The 19035-nt window shown below is 39.5% G+C and overlaps 1 protein-coding gene across 2 annotated transcripts in view; it reads left to right on the top strand.

Annotated features, from left to right (window-relative positions):
• The window catches only part of AIG1 (androgen induced 1), a 250458-nt gene that overhangs the window by 180153 nt on the left and 51270 nt on the right, over window positions 1–19035 (top strand). For both annotated transcript variants that reach the window (XM_039467648.1, XM_003926862.3), the window contains one exon: window positions 17682–17797. In XM_039467648.1, the coding sequence (XP_039323582.1) occupies window positions 17682–17797 (116 nt within the window). The remainder of the gene's footprint in view (window positions 1–17681; window positions 17798–19035) is intronic.

Raw genomic sequence — 19035 nt, 5'->3', positions numbered from 1 at the left:
TAGGTCACGATTGTGTATAAGGAAAATTAGATTAGTACATCACCTTTACTCCCACCAGTTATCTTTGACTTTTCTGCATTGTAAATTCATATGGCTTTTCCCCAGTGTTGCTTATGGTGGCCAAGCATTTTTAAATGGTTCCCTAGCAAAGCAAAGATCATCAACATTCAGCAATACCACTTGTATTTGATAGCTTCCCCTATTTGTTTTCTACATCCTGGTCTTTTATTGGGCATCTTTCTGGTCACTTACTTAAGCTTCTCCTTCCTTCTCACTCTGTCCTGTTTCTGATGTCGGGAACATGCCCACTTTGCTCTTTCTCTTGTTCATCTGCTCAGCTTATTATAAGCCATGCCCTGATTCTTCATATTTCTGTGTTTTCTTGAAAACACTTCATTCAAATATTTTCCTGTATATAATCACATTTTCCTTAATGTATGCTTTTAAAAAGTTTATGAATGTAGCTTTAACAAGGCAATGCACACAAATTAAAAAACATTCTAAAAACTATAAAAATGTAGAAACAAAGATCACTCATGGTTCTTCAGACAAAGGAATTTGGTGTTAATATTATGGTGTACTCCTTTTAGATTTTTCCATGTAAGATTTATATAATATAAATATGTTTTGGTGTTCTTTGATATCTAAATATGATATATTAGTATTTTAGGTGTTTTTAATGGTTGTGTAATATTCCACTGAGTGGACATATTTTAGTTTAAAAACCATTCCCTGATGGTAGGTTATTGAGCTAATTTTAAATTATTTTGTGTAAGGATGGTTAAGGAAAATATCTTTGTTTACCAAGCTGAAGGAGAATGTGTTTTATCTTGTGTTTATTTCTTTTATTTAGGTTGGTTGTTATTTATTTAGCATAGATTCCCAGAAATCAAATTACAGTCCTTGGGGAAAGGGTTTAAGACTCTTGATAGTAGGGACAATTTGCTTCAAAAACAATGGTTGGGATGTATTTTCTGTCCAGTATTCATGCGAGGTGCTTTTCACTTTATTCTTTCAAGGTGAAAGATTCTTATTTTATAAGAAAAGTTTGCCAATTCACTATGTACAAATGATTTTTCAGTTGATTCTGTTTATTGCATTATTATGAATACATATATGCCTGGGTATTTGTTATTAGCCTTTATTCATCAATTTTTTCACCCTTTTAGCCTTCCTTTATTTTATGCCCACACTGTTGATTTCCAGCGCTTATCCTAATTCACTCCTGCTCACTTGTTCTCCCCTCAGAGTTATTTTTGCATTCTCTTTTGTCTGGTATCCAGTGACTTGTGGGGCAGTGGGGCCCAGATCGCATTTGAAGATCTTTTATATGAGAGGTTCTCAGCAGGCATCTTCACGGCCCCGAGTTCTTTTTTGGCCCCCACTGTGAAAAACTGATTGACATCTGGCGATGGGCAGGGCACGGGTACTTGGCGCTTGCAGGAAGCTTCACAGGAGGTGCCCAGAGCCATGGTGGATGAAGTGTGGCCAAGCCAGCACAAGGTGGGGGACCAGATGTCGCCCGATTATGTTCCATTGAAATCCAAACAAAGCCCCAGATTCAGGATCATTTCCTGGAGACTCCCCAGTTGGAAACTGGCACCAAGCCAGAATCTCCCAACAGCTGGTCTCCCCATGCTAGGATTTACGTGCCTTACCAAAAACTCTACCTGTGTGTTATTGATTAGTTTCTGTAAAGCAATTAAACAATATTTTGAAGATCCAAAGCATACTGCTCTCTGCTGAAAATAAAAAGACCATATATCACTGAACATGCCAGCAAGTCTTATTACAGGCTTGGGAACTCTGAGAAGGATGCGTTTCCCTTTTTATTTATGCCACCCATGTTAACCTTGTGGCTGTGTACTGACATTTGCAGCTTCCCAATGACAACACTCCACTCTTGTTAGGAGACCAAGCCCACCCTTTGGAAATAAATTATATTATAAAATAAGCTTTCAAGGGAAACTAGCAGATGAGAAATCGTGCTTATGTTTCTCATCATCTAGTTTGTGTTGAGAAATCGGAGAGTCTTTCCAAAATCTCATTACTTATTATCGTCCAGGTCATTTGCATTTATGCCCTTCTCCTTTCCTCCTGCAAAGAAAGATGAACTATAAGCCTGACAGTTTCATTGTTCTGAATAGCAAGGAGGAAAATCCGACAAACAAAAGCCACTGCATTCTGCCCCACCCCCAAAGATACTGAAGTTGGCTGTGCTGAGCTGCAAGGAAAGATTGTAGTTTTAAAACAAAAACAAGCACTTCTTTGTTAAATAATCATGAAAGCATTTATATTCATATAATATTTGGCTAAATATACATTCCTGATGTAAATCGAGGAACTCTGTTAGTATTTGTTGCCTCAATCCCTGGTTGCTGCTGCTATCTCAGTCACCTGATAAGGTCTCGGTCTTTCATTCTCTTCCCGCTTTCCCCCTCTCTCTGCCTGCCCCTCATCAACCCGGATTCCCAGACCTCACAGTGAGATGTTGGAGCTAACCCACTCCATTAGAAACAAACAAAATAAATTGTTTCCATTTCCCAAAGGAATGTGCTAAAGCCTTTTTCTTCTTTAACATGGATGCAATTTAAGTTTGGCAAGAGCTGGAGAAAGATTTCTGAGAGAGACCCTGGTAGAAGGAACTAAGCACCCCCTCATCCTTCTTGTGAATGTAAAGTGACAAAAAGTAACATGGTAATGCTTTCGGTATCCACAGTGTTTCTTCAAAATCTTCATTCATTCTCTCATTCTATAAATATGCATTAAGCACCTACTAACTGAAAACGCTGTGTGCACGTTCCTTCCCAACTGTTCGTTCAAGGTGCATTTCATTTGCTGAATCTAGCCCTTACCATGCCACGCGCATCCAAATGTCATTCGGTGGCATTTCTCTTCATTACTATGATTTAGAATCCTGCTTATCTGTAGTGTTTCATAGGCGATGATTTGAAGGGCAGTAAAAATAATATGGCCCATTCACTGCAGGTGTTAAGTAGAAATTACCTGAGATCAGCTGTCAAGAATTAATCAGGGATACTTACTGTATTGTGCACTTGAAACTAAGAGGCTAGACACTAAGTGTTCACACAAACACACACACACACACACGTAACTATGTGAGGTGATGGATATGTTAATTAGCTTGATTGTGGTAATCATTTAACAATGTATTCATATATCAGAACCTCAAATTTTACACCTTAAATATATACAATTTCTGTTTGTCAGTTATACCCCAGTAAAACTGAAAAAAAATTGATCAAGAAGGACTGGTCATGGTGGCTCCCAACTACAATCCCAGTGCTTCGGGAGGCCAAGGCAAGAGGATCATTTGAGGGCAGGAGTTTGAGGCCAGCTTGGGCAACATGATGAGACCTCATCTTTACTAAAAAATAAAAATAAATTAGCTGGGCATGGTGGAACACACCTGTAGGTTAGCTCTACATTGGAGGCTGTAGTGGAAGGATTGCTTGAGACCAGGATTTCAAGGCTACAGTGAACTATCATCACACCACGGCACTCCAGCCTGGGTAAGAATTCATTAAGGACAGTAATATGATCTAGAGCCAATTTAAGCAGAGCCCAAAGAAGGACCCAACATCCAATAACATGCACATGAATCAGAAAAGGGACCCGGTCCTTGTCAATGTCCTGCCTCTCTCTCTCTTTTCCCTCCTAATCCTCATCTCTGTTTATAAAACATCTCCTGCTCATGGACTTGAAGGAGTCAAACATCTTTGTGCAAATTCTGGAAGCCATGGTGCTTCCCCCAGACCATGATGATTGCCACTGAGGATCAGATCCCAGGTGAGTTGAGGCCAGAGGAAAGGGTCCTCTGAAGCCACATTGGAGAAGGGCTTGTTGGTCTATTCTTTACTAAAGAACACCTGATATTCTTCATGCGTCCTAGCTTTTCCTAGTCATTCTTTATTCCTTGATCATATTCACCTGCTTATCAAAACACTTATTAAATTGATTTTTACTTTCAGTGTGTTCTTTCATAATCCATAAGCTGCCTATCCTCGGATAGCATAGCACACAGCTATTTTTATAATCCTCAACTCACTTGATTCCTAGCCCCAGTAATCCAGGGACTGGCCATTATCTAGTTCATGCAACCCATAAAGTTGCACATTCTGTACCTTTTGAACGGTCTTTCTCCCATCTTTTTTCCCTTCTTCCTTCGATTCTTGAAGCTGAAAAGATTCTCATGGATCCAGGTTAGCTCTGCCCTCACCTTGATTCCTTCTTCAGTGGCCACTAGATATCATAGACTTATGACTATCAAAGCAAAGGGAATATGAAGTCAGGGAGATATGTTGGCTGGAGCAAGGGGTGGGCCTAAAGACAAAAGCTGATGAGCCATTCTTGAAAGTCCTGTCTCTGTTCATGAGGGAGGCTCCTGGTGAAAAGGCATAAATCCCACTCATCACTTTGTACACTGGGGACTTTTCCGTTTACCTGAGAGAGTCACAGATGGAGACCTGACTCCTAGGGGTCAACCGACGTAGGTACGAGGAGGGATCTGCCGCTGTGTTTAAGCCTTAGAAATGTGTCTCTACCCAGGTTTAGGCTGCAGAGGCTGATGAAAATGTCAGGTTTCTTTGATTTGGCTGAACTCTGTGAGCACAATGGTGTAATACTGTTGATCTCATGCTGATGTGAAGCTGGCCAAAATATATATCCTTGATTAATTACAGTAAAAATAGAGAGGATTATGACGTGATATATACAGTTTGGGAAATAAAGCCATTTAAAATATTGGTCTGTGGGTGAAAATGACAAAACATAAGGCCATAAAGAGGAATAAAACCGAAGGTTGGTTGTGTGATCTACATGTGGAGCCCAGAGCATGTTTACTCCTCCAGCCTCCTTCCCCAGGGCTCTGCCTCACGACGGAATGAGCACTTGACATTGTCTGGACGACTGGCATTGTTCTCTGAGCCTCAAGTCTACAGGGACCACAACTAGCTGGTCTAACATGTGCCTTATTCAGCTGAATGAGGTGTTGAACAGCTACAAATTGATAACAAGTTTTAAAGAGCATGAAGTGCCAACTATGCCCTGGCTGGTAAGAAAGCCAGTTATTTGTCAAGGAGGCCTATTGGCTGCGCATGACCATACATAAAATTACAGTGGCTGACTTTATCGCACAAAGTAGGTGGTAGTAAGGAATTTAATCATGTACTGACGAATTTCTTATTTCAGAAAAGCACTAAGCCCCCATAAGTGCAGATGTCAGCAAATTCATAACCCTGCAGTGCAATTGTGGATTGTCAGAATCTGTTTATTATAGGTATTCCATCTACGGATCTTAAAATCAGAGTTTCAGCCTGGCTCTATTACTTGGTGGGGCGTTAACCATGGTTGCTGGATGCCGAGACGTGCCACACAGGTCCCCTTTAGGGATTTGGACTCACTTCCTCAGCAGATGGGCGTGCTGCCAGTTTCAGTCTTTTGCTCTAAGCCCTCTCCAGAACTGCCCTCGTGTGAAGACAGCAGCCTTACTAAATTCAGACCCCCTTCCTGTGGCAGCCCTCATCCCATAACTGGTCCATGCTGAGGTATAAAGACCTGACCCACTTCCCCTATTAGGGGCAGCTCTGAAGGGCAGAGCCTTCACAGCTTTGCAGCTCCTAACAGGATGGGCTCAGGCCCTGTTCATACTGCATCGCAAAGCCACATCTTCCTTAGCTGGATCACACTTTCTTCTTTTCCCTGGACAGGTGTTGGTCCTAGAACGCTTCCCTAATAAACTTCTGCATGCTGATTTCAATCTCAGAATCTGCCACACAGGGAACCTGATCAGCAACAGTATGACAATCTGGATGGCTAGAGCAGAAGGTGACAAGTTAGAAATGAAGTGCTGTGATTTAAAGGGCAAGTATGAGAGTGACTCACATGAAAAAGACTGTATCAAGTGTTGACGAGGTTGCAGAACAAGTGGAACTCTCGTACCCTGCTGATGGGGGCGGGGGGGGGCGGTAAACTGGTACGAGAACTTTGAAAAACTCTTTGACGCTGTCTGTTAAAGCTGAATGTCTGTGATCATGTCCTACAAGCTAGCAATTTCTCTCCTCGGTTATATGCCTAAGAAAAATGCAAACATGCCCACCAAAAGGAGAATGTACATGAATGGGCGTAGCAGCACTCTTCCCAAATGCACCAAACTCGAGAGAACCACAGTGTCATCAGTAATAAAATGAATAGATACATTGTACTGTATTCACACAATGGAGTACTGTGCAGCAATGAGAAGGAAAACTGCAGCTCCACAGGCCAATACAGATGATTCTCACAAATGTAATATTGAGCAAAAGCAGCCAGACACAAAAGAATACGTAACATATGATTCCATCTATGCAAATTTAAACATCAGCAAAACTGAGGTATGGTGTTTGAAGTCAGAATGCTGATTGCCTTTGTGGAGATTCGTTGTGACAAGAAGAAATCTGAGGCAGATCTGGGAGGCTTGCAATGCTGTTTTTGATCCAAGTGCTGGTTACTGGAGCGAGTTCACTTTGGGAACATTCATTGATTTTCTGGACACTTACTATTTGTGCACTTTTCTGTGGATATAATATAGTATTTAAACTCAGAGTTTATATAGTGAGGGAAGGAGAAAGGAAGGGCAGATGTAAACATGGATACAAAAATGTGTCATCAAGGATGTAGACAAAAATTACCGAGATTCAAACAGGACCTCTGTTGCCCAGTACCGCAGACACCTACAGATGATGAGCCTGGGTCGGAAGGGCTCTGGTTGGCTTAAAGTTACAGAGCCAGCTAATGGTGAAAGACTTCCTGGCCACGTACTTCTCCCCTCTTCCCACACTAAGCAGAGCCAGTGTGGTCACTAGCGTCTCCATTCATTTGGACTCAACACTGGCCATGCAATCATCCAGGCAGCCTAAGCAAGATATGGAATGTACAGGGAAATGCAGCATGAACAAAGACCTGAAAGGGCATAGGAATTTGATGTCACAGAAATGTTATCCATTTCTTAGAGGCCTTTCTCCACCTATTACCTACTGTCTTCCCACCCACACTTCTGTAACCATCTATATTGCTTTGTGTTGAAAGTGTGTCGCTTTCTTTTTGCAAAGCCAAAGACTACGGAGAAAAGGTTTTGAGCTGTGAGCTAAATTGCCTTTTTCTCCCTTGGCTTTTTCCTGTAATCTTTGGGAGAACTCTTGACTATGCTGGGCTTTAAAGGCTCCTTTTGAGAGCATTACTTTATGTCATGGAATCGTCGTGTAAAAGAGCTCAGTTATAGCTACTTTATATGTGTTTAAATAAAATAGTGCTACTCTAAGAGCTTTAATTTCATTTAATAGGTGATAAGAGATGATCTTGAAGATTAAAGCTGAACTATTCTTCATTCTTTAAGTATGTTAATATATGTGTGCACATTTGCGTGTGTGTGCACATGGGTGTGGGTGCTCATGGATGTGTGCTTGTGTGTGTGTGCCTGGATGAGTGTGTGTTTGCATGTGTGCAGATGCATGAATCTGTACTAGTATATATGCTTGCATGTGTGTTCGTGTGCATGAGTGTGTGCTTGTGTATGTTTGTGTATGTGTATGCACAGGCACATTCTCTATTAATATGATGCCATTTGCAGGGTGCTTGTCACTCTCTGGAGACTCATGGTTCTCTGCTTTCGATTACACTCAGACTAGTCTAAAACCCCTCTGAACTAATTCTAATCAACTTGGAAGCCACCACACTCAGGCATGAGGCTGTCAAATGTGAGTGTTTGCAGATGTCAGTGCAGAGATGGCAGGAATCCAGGAGGACAGATCAAGGCTTAGTCACTGAAAAATACATGCCAGTGCATCCCAGCTCCAGAGTATCATCGCAGCCCGTAAGAAAAACGTGTCATGACAGTAAATCAATAACCCCTTGGAGATGATTCGTTTCTGAAATATCCCTGATTAATTATGCCAGTGCATGCTTGGCAAGAGTACTTTGCTCCAGCATTAACCTAATGCTTTTTGCATGAAGCAGGATTATAACTGGTTCTCATAAGTCAAATTTGACATTTTAAATCAGGCTTTAAAGGTTTGGGTTATAGATTTTATAATGTCTCCATGTCAAACATAATTGCTCTTATTGCTGCTAGTAGACATTTGCCAATCAATCAAAATAACATTTATTTTTTATCATAAACAAGGGTAAATTAAAACCGCTTGAAATCATTGTATTTGAAAACTTAGTGAAGAGCATCTTTAGTATCATTGAAATTTGCTTCCTCACTGTGACATGGAAGCATGATGAAATTATAAAAGTCAGTGGAAATGTGTTGCTGTTTTCATTTCAAAAAATTAATGCCTCTACATATTTTGTGAATATGTGGCTTAAGTTTGGAGTGTTATTCCCATAAGATTATGATTTGGGGCAAAATAGCTCCCTTTCTTTACATAATAGAAAATTATCATTTTTGTCCCTTAAAGATGAATATATCTTTCAGCTTTCTTATAAATTGCATGCGGGAACTTATTTCTCTTAAATTGCAAGGGTTTTTTTTTTTTTTTTTTTTTTTTATAATGGAAGTTTCTCACTCACACAAAGTGTGTTGTTACCCAGTTGACCAGAGCAGCTGTCTTCCAGGTGGTAATGCAGGGATCCAGAACCCTTCCATCTTATGATCTTAACATGTGGCTCTCAGGTCACTGTGGTAGAGAAGAGAGAGAATGAGCACACACCGGTTTTTAACTGCACTGGCCTAGGAGTGTTCTATATCGCTTCTCTTAATAGGCCCATTGACCAGGACTAGACCCTTCTGCGGCCCCGCCTAACTGAGGCTGCATAGAAATGTGAGGATGATTCATTGGTGGCAGGAAAATGACTCTGAGATATGTATATACTACGGATAAAATCCCAAATTTGAAGGGATTGCAGTCAAAAAGAAGAAGATGAGCAAAGACATGAAAGTTTAAGGTCTTTTAGTGGAACAGTAACAGTTGCCAGTCCAGAGTGGTCTAAGATTAATCTAGAAAATAGTTGGTCACATAGTAAGGGCCATTGAAGGCAATGCCAAGAAACTTGGACTTTAGTGGGTGACGGAGTGAGACTCTGTCTCAAAAAAAAAAAAAAAAAAAAAAGTGTCCACCCTGATGTGAGCTCTTTACTTGACATGGCCAAGCAGAGGAGATCACTCTGGCCTTTGCACCATCGTTGGTCTGCAAGTCTGCATACAGCTCATCAGAGTATAGTGGTTTGCTTGTCTGAGGGCATTCATTAGAGGTGCTATTCTGTGAGAACTACACATACTAATTGGGAAATCTTTGTGGAAGAAAGCAAACATGAGATGATCACTTAAAAATGGGCATTATATTTTATGGTACAACATGGATAATCTCTAGCATCCCATTTCAAAAAGAATTCCTTAATTGGTGACCCACAGTCTGCTGGGCTGAAAAGGAGGGAGAAAATACACACCACACTGCAGCCTCCTGGTAATGTCATGGCCCCTTAACACCTCCTGGGTGTCCTCATTTGTAGAATTCAGCAAGAGATAGTTACTACCTCAAATCATATTTAAAATGCTTTCAATGAAAAAAATACTAGCCCAGTAAGACATGTCACTGTCCTCGTGTAACGAACGGTGCCCGTGACACATAGTTGCTCTTAATTGCAAAGATATACATGTTTTTTTTAAGTATGCAACACTGTTTTATTTGCCTTAATTATTAAAACCATATCCTGAGAGTTGTTGGGGCTAATGTTAGAAGTGAGTAAATTCCAAATTTAGTACTTAGCCTATAACGAGTTTTGCAAGTGCCCGGAACATACTGACACTCAGTAAGTGTTGTTCCTTCTGAATCTGAGTTTTTGGCCTGGGGTCACTCTTTCTAAGGCCGTCTCAGCCTGATTTGACAGCTGGCAGGAACAGGTATCCAACGTATGCCAAAAACGCACAGAAAAAAATGCCCTGGCAGTTTCTAGAGAAAGATTCTATGCCATACTTATAGGCAGCACCAAACTAAAGCCAGCACTGGTCTCTTGGTAGAGGCAGACCCATGACAAAAGGAAGTTCTGTTTGGCTTCTGGAGACAGAAACTATAGTGGCTGAGACTGGCAGCTCCTCATCATTCAGAACACTGCAATATCTCTACTAGGAAGGGAGGGAGGGTGGGTGGCAGATTTTGAGCTGACCAATTAGTAAAATTAATAATGATAGTTTCAAGGTAAAACATTTTGTCAGACTTCTCAAGGTAAAAATTCAGGGTTTTGTTTTGTTTTGTTTTGTTTTGTTTTGTTTTGTTTTGTTTTGTTTTGTTTTTGGAGTCTGCTTCAGTTTTCTTTCCAAGCTACTTAGGATATCATTTCTACCTCCCTTGAAGAGGCGAAACATCTCATCCACTAACACTTTACCGTGGTCCCTAAAGGAACATTCACCGTGATTCTCCTCATGCCCTCGCGTACGCTGCATTTTTCTGTATTCTTCAAACATTTGACTTATTTGGGAAGCCTCTAAGCTCCGCCAAAGATTAGGATCAACCAGAGTGTGGTGATTTTTCTCAGTTTTTCTGATGTCCCCTTTCTATTGTTTTAGATCATGTTTTGCTAATTCAATGGGCTTTATTTTCAAACCTGGAAATTTCTTCTTGCTTTATTTAAGGATAAAAATTTTCTCATTTTTGATATCCTTTTATTCTATGGGGGGTGAGAGGGAACAGGAAGCAATAAACAAAAAATGGAAGTTACAATCTAGAGTGCACAACTTTTTGTATCTTAGGATAGATTTTCATATTACTGTTATTTATGATATAGCTATAAACTTATTGGACCTCCTAGGAACCCTCCCTTATCCAATCTTCCTAGGTAAGTCCAGTCACACCCCTTCCTGCAGCCTAGACGCTCATAAGAATACAGGTGCACAGTGACACAAAGATACGCACATTGCAAAGATACGCATGTCTTTATTTAGGTGTGCAGCACACACGCACACTGCCATCCTTTTATTCATGATACAAGGTTGTCATTGGGGTATTAGAAAACTAGAAGGCAAGAACAAGCTCATCTAGTGACTTGATGCACATATAACTGCATAAACACTTCCAGAGGCCTGCCTGTATCCTACAGGTGCCAAGAAAGAACGTGGGCTTACCAGTTCCCCCATGAGCCAGTGAGGTTGGCCACTCCTCACATTCAAAAGCTGGTTTTACTTCTAAGGAAGCAAGGATTTTTGCCTGGTGTTCATATGATGTGAAAGTAGTAACTTCCTATTAAAAAGTATTTTGGAGAGAAGGAGAAAGACCAGAGAAATGGCAGTTGAACATAGTTTTCAAATATTGCCTATTCATTTTTGTGTTGTACACTCTTATAACTATCAATTCTAGAAATCTAGAATAATCTTGAGAGGGCTCCTAATTCATCCATCAGACTTGCCTGAATTTATACCATCATGCAGCGTAATTTTTGTCCTTCTATTAATCCACAGCAAAGGTTATTCCAGAACATCTCTGTAGTTATAGGCCACTGATTGCCATTACAGATAGTCCAAAATTTTCCCCAGTAGCCAGTCGAGATCCTTCTTGTGTAGTGTGAACATTTTTCTTTTACGTTTATCTGTCAGAGCCTAAACTTTCATCTTTCCAGTATCCTAGTGAAAGAACATCCATTCATAAATCAAATAATCTAGTAGTTAGAAGGTACAAGTACAACTTATAAATAATCCATTCCAGTATACCCCAGTATGTAGGTGCTATAGCTCTGGTGTTATGCAAGATAATTGTTGTAGCACAGGGACCTTACATTAAATAATATTGAATTGCATAGTGAAAAGTTTATTCCCTGAATTATCTTTCAGTACTTCTGATTCTGTTTAGGAGAGTCTCTCTTTCACACCAATATATCTTCTTTTCTTTTTTCTTTCTTTCTTTTTTTTTGTTTTTTGAGACAGAATCTCACTCTGTCACCCAGGCTGAGGTGCAGTGGTGCGATCTTGGCTCACTGCAACCTCTGCCTCCCAGGTTCAAGTGATAATCCTGCCTTAACCTCCTGAGTAGGTAGGATTACAAGTGCATGCCACCACACCCCGGCTAATTTTTATATTTTTGGTAGAGATGGGGTTTCGCCATGTTGGTCAGGCTGGTCTCGAACTCCTGACCTCCGGTGATCCGCCCACCTCACCCTCCCAAAGTGCTGGGATTACAGGCATCAGAACAATATAACGAATATTAAGATTAATTCATTTTTATTGTATTTGTTTTTATGATTGTCTTCTATTTGTGGCAAATGATATTCCATTTATGGGAGTTTACATAAAGTTTTTCTTCAAGTACATTTATTTAAGAAAAATGTGGCCAGGCGCGGTGGCTCCAGCCTGTAATCCCAGCACTTTGGGAGGCTGAGGCAGGTGGATCACGAGGTCAAGAGATCAAGACCATCCTGGTTAACATGGTGAAACCCCGTCTCTACTAAAAATACAAAAATTAGCTGGGCATGGTGGTGCGTGCCTGTAATCCCAGCTACTCAGGAGTCTGAGGCAGGAGAACTGCTTGAACCCAGGAGGCAGAGGTTGCAGTGAGCCGAGATCGCGCCATTGCACTCCAGCCTGGGTAACAAGAGCGAAACTCTGTCTCAAAAAATAAATAAATAAATAAAAATAAATAAAAAAAATAAAAAATAAAAATGTGAAGTTTTTTTTTTTAAAAAAATCAAGTAGCGTGGACAGGGCCACAGAATGCTTTTGTGAGTCTAAGGGACTTTGTGTTAGTGATTCCCTTCTTACATTAATGTGTATGTGTGTAAGTATATGTATGTGATATTTTATGACATCATTGGTATACAGATGAATTTAATCTTCAACTCTGAAAGTTCATTTTTTTCTTCTGATTCTAAAAGAAACTAAAACATCTTCATGGGCCCTAGCACTGTGTCTACCATCCAAAACATAGGTGGGTCAGTCCTGTCATGTGTTATAGCAAAACTCATTAGCTCTTCATGAGAAGCACTAATTTAATCCAACTGCCTCATTTTACAAAGAGTAATACAAAGTTGCACACATGCGTGAGAACCTGCAAGTCTGAGAGTGAGGAAGGACAAAATCAGAACCAGATCTTAGATGCCAGCTTCTTAATCTTTCCACTTCATCATACTGCTGTCTTCCTTTGAGCCTCTTCTCCCAAAGCCCTTTGTCTTGTCCCATCTGCTTCAGGGTCTTCACATGGTAATTAGTCATGGGTCCTTCCGCAAATCCAGCCCTCTCTCAGGTGTGAGGACTGCTCTGTGTGGAGGTGACACCACCTTGTGGCTCTCTTCTGTAAGTAGACTTTTGCCATGGGAGGCCATTCAGTTCACAGCCTTCACGGCAGTGGAGTCAGTTCACCCCGCTCCAACATGGGCAACCCACCAAGATCCCATTAAAAAAAACACAAAGGATGCAACAAATCAGGATAGATTTAGGCTTCGGTTTTTTGATGCAGTCTTCCAAATTATAGCTCCCTATTAAAACTAGCTAAAATTGATGATAGTGCTTGGGATAGATTCACTGCTTATATCCTAGACCAGTACTTTGTAGGGCGGAGTTTATATGGAAGACCAAAGCTTTGCTCCTTGCGCTGTTAACCCTTCATCTTACTTAGCACTTCAAACAAGTGAAGCCTTGTTTTTAACTCAGCTCATGGGGAATCGTTCTGTTGACAAAGTACTGCAGAGAACAGTCCAAACAATTCTTACGAGCCACCTCTGGTTACCAGACTTTGTAACCTTCTTGTTTATCCAAAGTGGAGCTACATCTACCTGAAAATACTGTAAGTTGTAAATGGTATTTGTGTTTAGGGAAAGAGAAACAGATCATTCTTAGGCTCGCTTCCAGCCATCTGTAACTGTCGTCATTAGAAAGTTCTGACTTTGAAAAAATAACCGATTCCGGTGAAGTTGAGAAGAAAATGAAACACTTATACACTGTTGATGGGACACTGTTGGTGGGGGTGTCAAAGGCAGTATGGTGATTCTTCAAAGAACTAAAAGTAGAACTACCATGAAACCCAGCAGTCCCATCACTGGGTATATACCCAGATGAATAGAAATCATTCTACCATAAAGATATGTACATGTAAACATTCATTGCAGCACCATTCACAATAGCAAAGACATGGAATCCATCTAAATGCCCATCAGTGACAGATTGGATAAAGAAAATGTGGTACCTATGCATCACAGAATACTATGCTGCCATAAAAAAGAATGAGATCACATCTTTTGCAGGAACATGGATGGAACTGGAGACTGCTATCCTTAGCAAACTAACGCAGGAACAGAAAACCAAACACTGCATGTTCTCACTTACAAGTGGGAGCTAAATGACAAGAACTTACGAACACAAAGAAGAAAACAGCAGATACTGGGTCTACTCGAGGGAGTATGTTGGGAGGAGGGAGAGGAACAGAAAAGGTAACTGTTGGGTACTGGGCTTAATACCTGTGTGATGAAATAATCTGTACAATGAACCCCCATGACATGTGTTTACCTATGTAGCAAACCTTCACATGTATCCCCAAATCTAAAATAAAAGCTAAAAATAGTTCTGACTTTATGCTAGCTAATGTTATTGTTTATCACTACTGACATGATAACATACCACAGGAAAAACATATTTAGCAAAAATCATTTTTTACAGTGAAGACCTTTTTATTTATTTTGAGACTCAATCAAAAAATAATTTCAATCTGTTGGGAGATGCTGTAAGTGATCTGCAATTATGCACTCCTACAGGTTCATTGATTGAAACATTATTCAACTGTAATATCTTTTAAAAATATAATTCTAATGCAGAAAAAAAGAGCAAGATAATTAACCTTTCTGAGCCTTTTTGCCCCATCTGCAGAATGGTGTTAATAATGTCCACTTAGGATGTTGTTTTGAAGATTAAATTATCTGAACAAATGTTGACTGAGTACCTCTCTTGTGCCAGGCTCTTTTTTAAGTGCGCAGATACCACAGTGAGCAAAACATAAGAGTGCTGTTTTTATGCAGTATCATTTTAACTGGAGTTAAATGTTTCCCTCCTGATTCTTAAGTCATTGAAGCAGAGTGTTGCCTGAGAATGGATTGGAACTGGATTTTATGTACTTGTAGTTGTAAAATAATTATCTCCCTTCTTGCTATAGATTTTAAGTTATAACTCAACTGCTAAAGGTTAATTCTTCAGCAGGACCATTTATAGTTTTTTATCATTTTTTTAGTTCACAAAACTTTAATTACCTGTAAGGCAACATTATATTTGCAGTAAATATTTTACACTGATTTATATTTGTTAATATGTACTATGAATAAATAAATATAACTTGCATCATAAATTTCTAGAGAGGGAGATATACAGTCTTCATCGCATGAAAATTCCAAATGATAAGCTGTTACCTTGACATAGAAAAACCTTCTCCTCAGATTTGCTACTGGACAAGCCTGTACATATACAGCTAGCCACAAAAAGATCTTATGACTGTGGTTAAGTCACTGATGGGACAAGTTGCTCTTGTCCCAATGATGAAGTGATCTAGAAAGATGTTCCTTTTTCTAATTGATTTTCTTTCTGGAATGGTTAAAGTATATCCTGGTTCTCCCAGATACAACATCTGATCATCAGCAAGTATCAGATGTCCTATCTGGAAGATATGCATATATTTTATTACTTTTCTAGATAAAATAATGACAACTGAATAACTAAGCACATTCTGATTGGTTATTTATACAACCAATATATATATTTATTAAAAATGGATGATTTTCTACCTTATTTGGAGCAATGAATGAAGAGGTAACACTTAAGCAATTTATTAATATTAGTGATTTAAAAGTAATGTCATTGTCATTTATAACCCACATGGGCCCTCAGGGTCAGCATTATCATCATTGTAAAGGTCAGATCTGTTTGATCTGATTTTTCTTCTGTGTAAGATTTGATAAGACATAGCCTTATTGCTAGTTATATTTGAATTTTACATGAATGCACCATTGTAAAACTGTTGTTGCCATCTCAAGGTGTTGGCAACATTCCAGGCCAATGTCATCTGAGGTAACTAGATTATAATGAAAAACCAATTGGTCTTTAAAATGCATCCTGTCTCTTTATTAGCACACATGTGCCTTGGCCTGCATGGCTTCCTTCAAAGCCAATTATACTGTTTTTAAAAAATAGTAATAGAGAAGATAAAAGATAAAGAAATATAAAGCTATTCAACTGTAGAATCACTCACCTGATTTTCTCAGAATGCTGCACTCAAAGTACTAATGTATTCGCAGTCAGCACAGTTATCTAGAGGAGAGTGTTTAAGGCAAAGATTGTCTACTGTCTTAATATTTCTTACCAAATCATGTCTTTCTATTTTTTTCTAGAAATATAAACAATAGGTTGCTCCAAAGATGTTCACTTAGATATCCCCAACATGCCTTTTGCCTGCCAAGGCCTACTTGCTACCTGGATTCATTTTGCTGAAATACTCATTAGACTTTGAAAATCATAATATTCAATTTCCTGCCTTTTCCTTGAATACACAAATAATACAGGAAGAGCCAGACAAAGATTATTTCATGGCTGTTTAGGAAGTACTAAGTAGAATTTAAACCTGCTGATGGGTCAGTTTTTAGTTCTTCCTCTTTATACTCTTGAGAAAGTCTCCAATATTAGAAGGTAAGTATATATCCTGACCCAGTTTTATCTTAGAAACTCTTTGTTTCTTGTATCTGTACACTAAATTTCAATACAAGGGTATTTGGATATTTGAAAGGTTTAAGAATTTTAATTGCCTTTGTTCTTACCTATAGATGGGATAAATTTCATCTCCATCCTGTTCCAATGAACTTAGTGTCCAGAGTAACCACTGGATCAAAAACAAAGAGACGTTCCACTCAGCTTCTTGGGGTTCTGTGTTCACACATCATATCTAAATTCATGCACTACTGGTCCAAACTGGCACACCCTTTCTGGAAGCTAATTTGGCATTGATTGCTAACCTGCTGCTTGTGCACACATAATTTGGCATTATTTTTAAATAGCCTTAAAATCCATATAACCTTTGACAACAAAAACATAATTTAACATTCAGACAAAGAGTTCTATGAAATGTGTTCATCATGATGTTTTTAATAAATGAAAGAGTGAAAATCTTTTACATCTTGATACCCAAGAACAAGAATTAGTTAAATAAATCTTGGTATATACATATCATGGAGTTCTCCAAAGCTATGGTCAAGACCGATGTTCTAGAAGTATTTCTAAAATGATGTATCAAAAATTCTCATGCTGCAATATTTTGATAAAAATCCAAAACAGAATTGCACACACAGTATGATCTTAACCATGTATAAGTAATATGAACAGGGAGGGGAAAAAATGAGACGTACATCAAAATGTTAACAGTGGTCATTGTTATTCCTTTCTTTTGTTCCAGTTTTTTCTTACAGATTTTTCTGTTTTCAAAATTCTCTGTAATGGACATAAAATAAAATAACTTTTCAAAAACTAAGATACAGAAGAAGAATATTCATGAAGCAATCGGTGCACTACGTGGTTTTGTGTCCATTCTACTTCTTTGGCGAGCTGTAGACTTCTTTCTGCCTGACACTTTCCTAGGAATGTACGGTGTGAATTCTCTTACCGGAGAAAAAAACAACTATAGAGAGACAGTGATAGGAATCTGTGTCACCTAGTCTCTGTTCTTTTCCAGCACACAACGGTTCTGCCCTTTATATTAATCGAGATGAGGACATCGCACCATCAGTATCCCAGCAGGAGCAGTGGACTCACCGCCATATGTACCTTCTCTGTTGGCTATATATTATGGTAAGGACCATGCCTGCTGGGCTTTCTTATTGTATTAGATTTTGCACTGCTAAATTTGGGCACATATTTCATTATGGATATAATCACTAACAGATTCACGCTGTGTGCCTCATTTGGTCCAAGACCTGGGCTTTGTCTCGCTTCCCCAGATGCTTATATTTTTAGAAAGTATATGCCAAACCTCACACAACAGGAATTTGTTGAACAATCCCATGTAAGCAGTGGTTCTTCCAAGGCTACATTTTTCAATTCTTTTTCAAACTAAATGTTTTTCTTGGACACTGGTTTTATTGCTTAAGGGCTTTTTTGCTTGGGATTTTGTTGTTGTTGCTTTTGCTGGGGGGCAGGGGAGTTACAGCAAACACAGATGAGAACAGAAGTGACCTCGTAGAGCAATGACTTTAAACTTACTAGGAAATAAGTGAAAATGCACATTTTCCCTGGTCCATTTCAAACCTCTTCCAGAATTAGCTGTTATGTGGAGAATGCATTTAACTGTTTTGTTTTTAAATATCAGGGTAAATAAACCACAAGAAATCTTCGTTTGATCTGTTGTGCACAATTCAGATAGAAATGTGAGGTGCCAGATTTATCTGATAAAAGAATTTTTGCCTAGCAAGTCTGCTTCACATTAATTTCAGTTCTTATCAGGTTTTTAACACTTCAAAAATTATTTATCTTAACATAGAGAATTTCTTATTTCTCTCTATAATGCCAAGTTCTCTTTGACATATTAACATGCACAGAGGAGATCCCTCCTGCCAGCATTTCTGCCTCTTGGGACTCTTTTGTCCTGAGTTCTGGGTCACCATCCCCGCCTTCAAGCCTGAAGGACTGGCGAATGTTCTTCCAAACACCCTTCAACTGTACTTAATCCCCCCAAATCCTAGAGCTCTATGGGAGGCCCCATCTCCATGGAGCATCTTGCTCCAGCTGGAATTGAAATATAAAGTAAAGGTCACTACAGTACATGACACACTTTGCATAAACAATCGCATGATGCCCCAAATGTGAGCAGAAAGGGAATTTGCTTCAGGAAGTCACACCCTGTGGCTGGATCTAAGGGCACATCCAGAGGATGTCCATGTGGACAAGCGTGAGTCACCGTGCCCAGGTGGGAGGAGCTTTATCACATGGTTGAAAGCTCCTCCAAGCTGGGTGCGGTGGCTCACGCTTATAATCCCAGCACTTTGGGAGGCCCAGGCAGGCAAATCTCTTGAGACCAGGAGTTCAAGACC

This window comes from Saimiri boliviensis, chromosome 4, assembly GCF_048565385.1.
Source record: "Saimiri boliviensis isolate mSaiBol1 chromosome 4, mSaiBol1.pri, whole genome shotgun sequence".
Taxonomy (NCBI): Eukaryota; Metazoa; Chordata; class Mammalia; order Primates; family Cebidae; genus Saimiri; species Saimiri boliviensis.
Note: the sequence above shows the minus strand (reverse complement) of the source record. Positions and strands in the feature narration are given on the sequence as shown.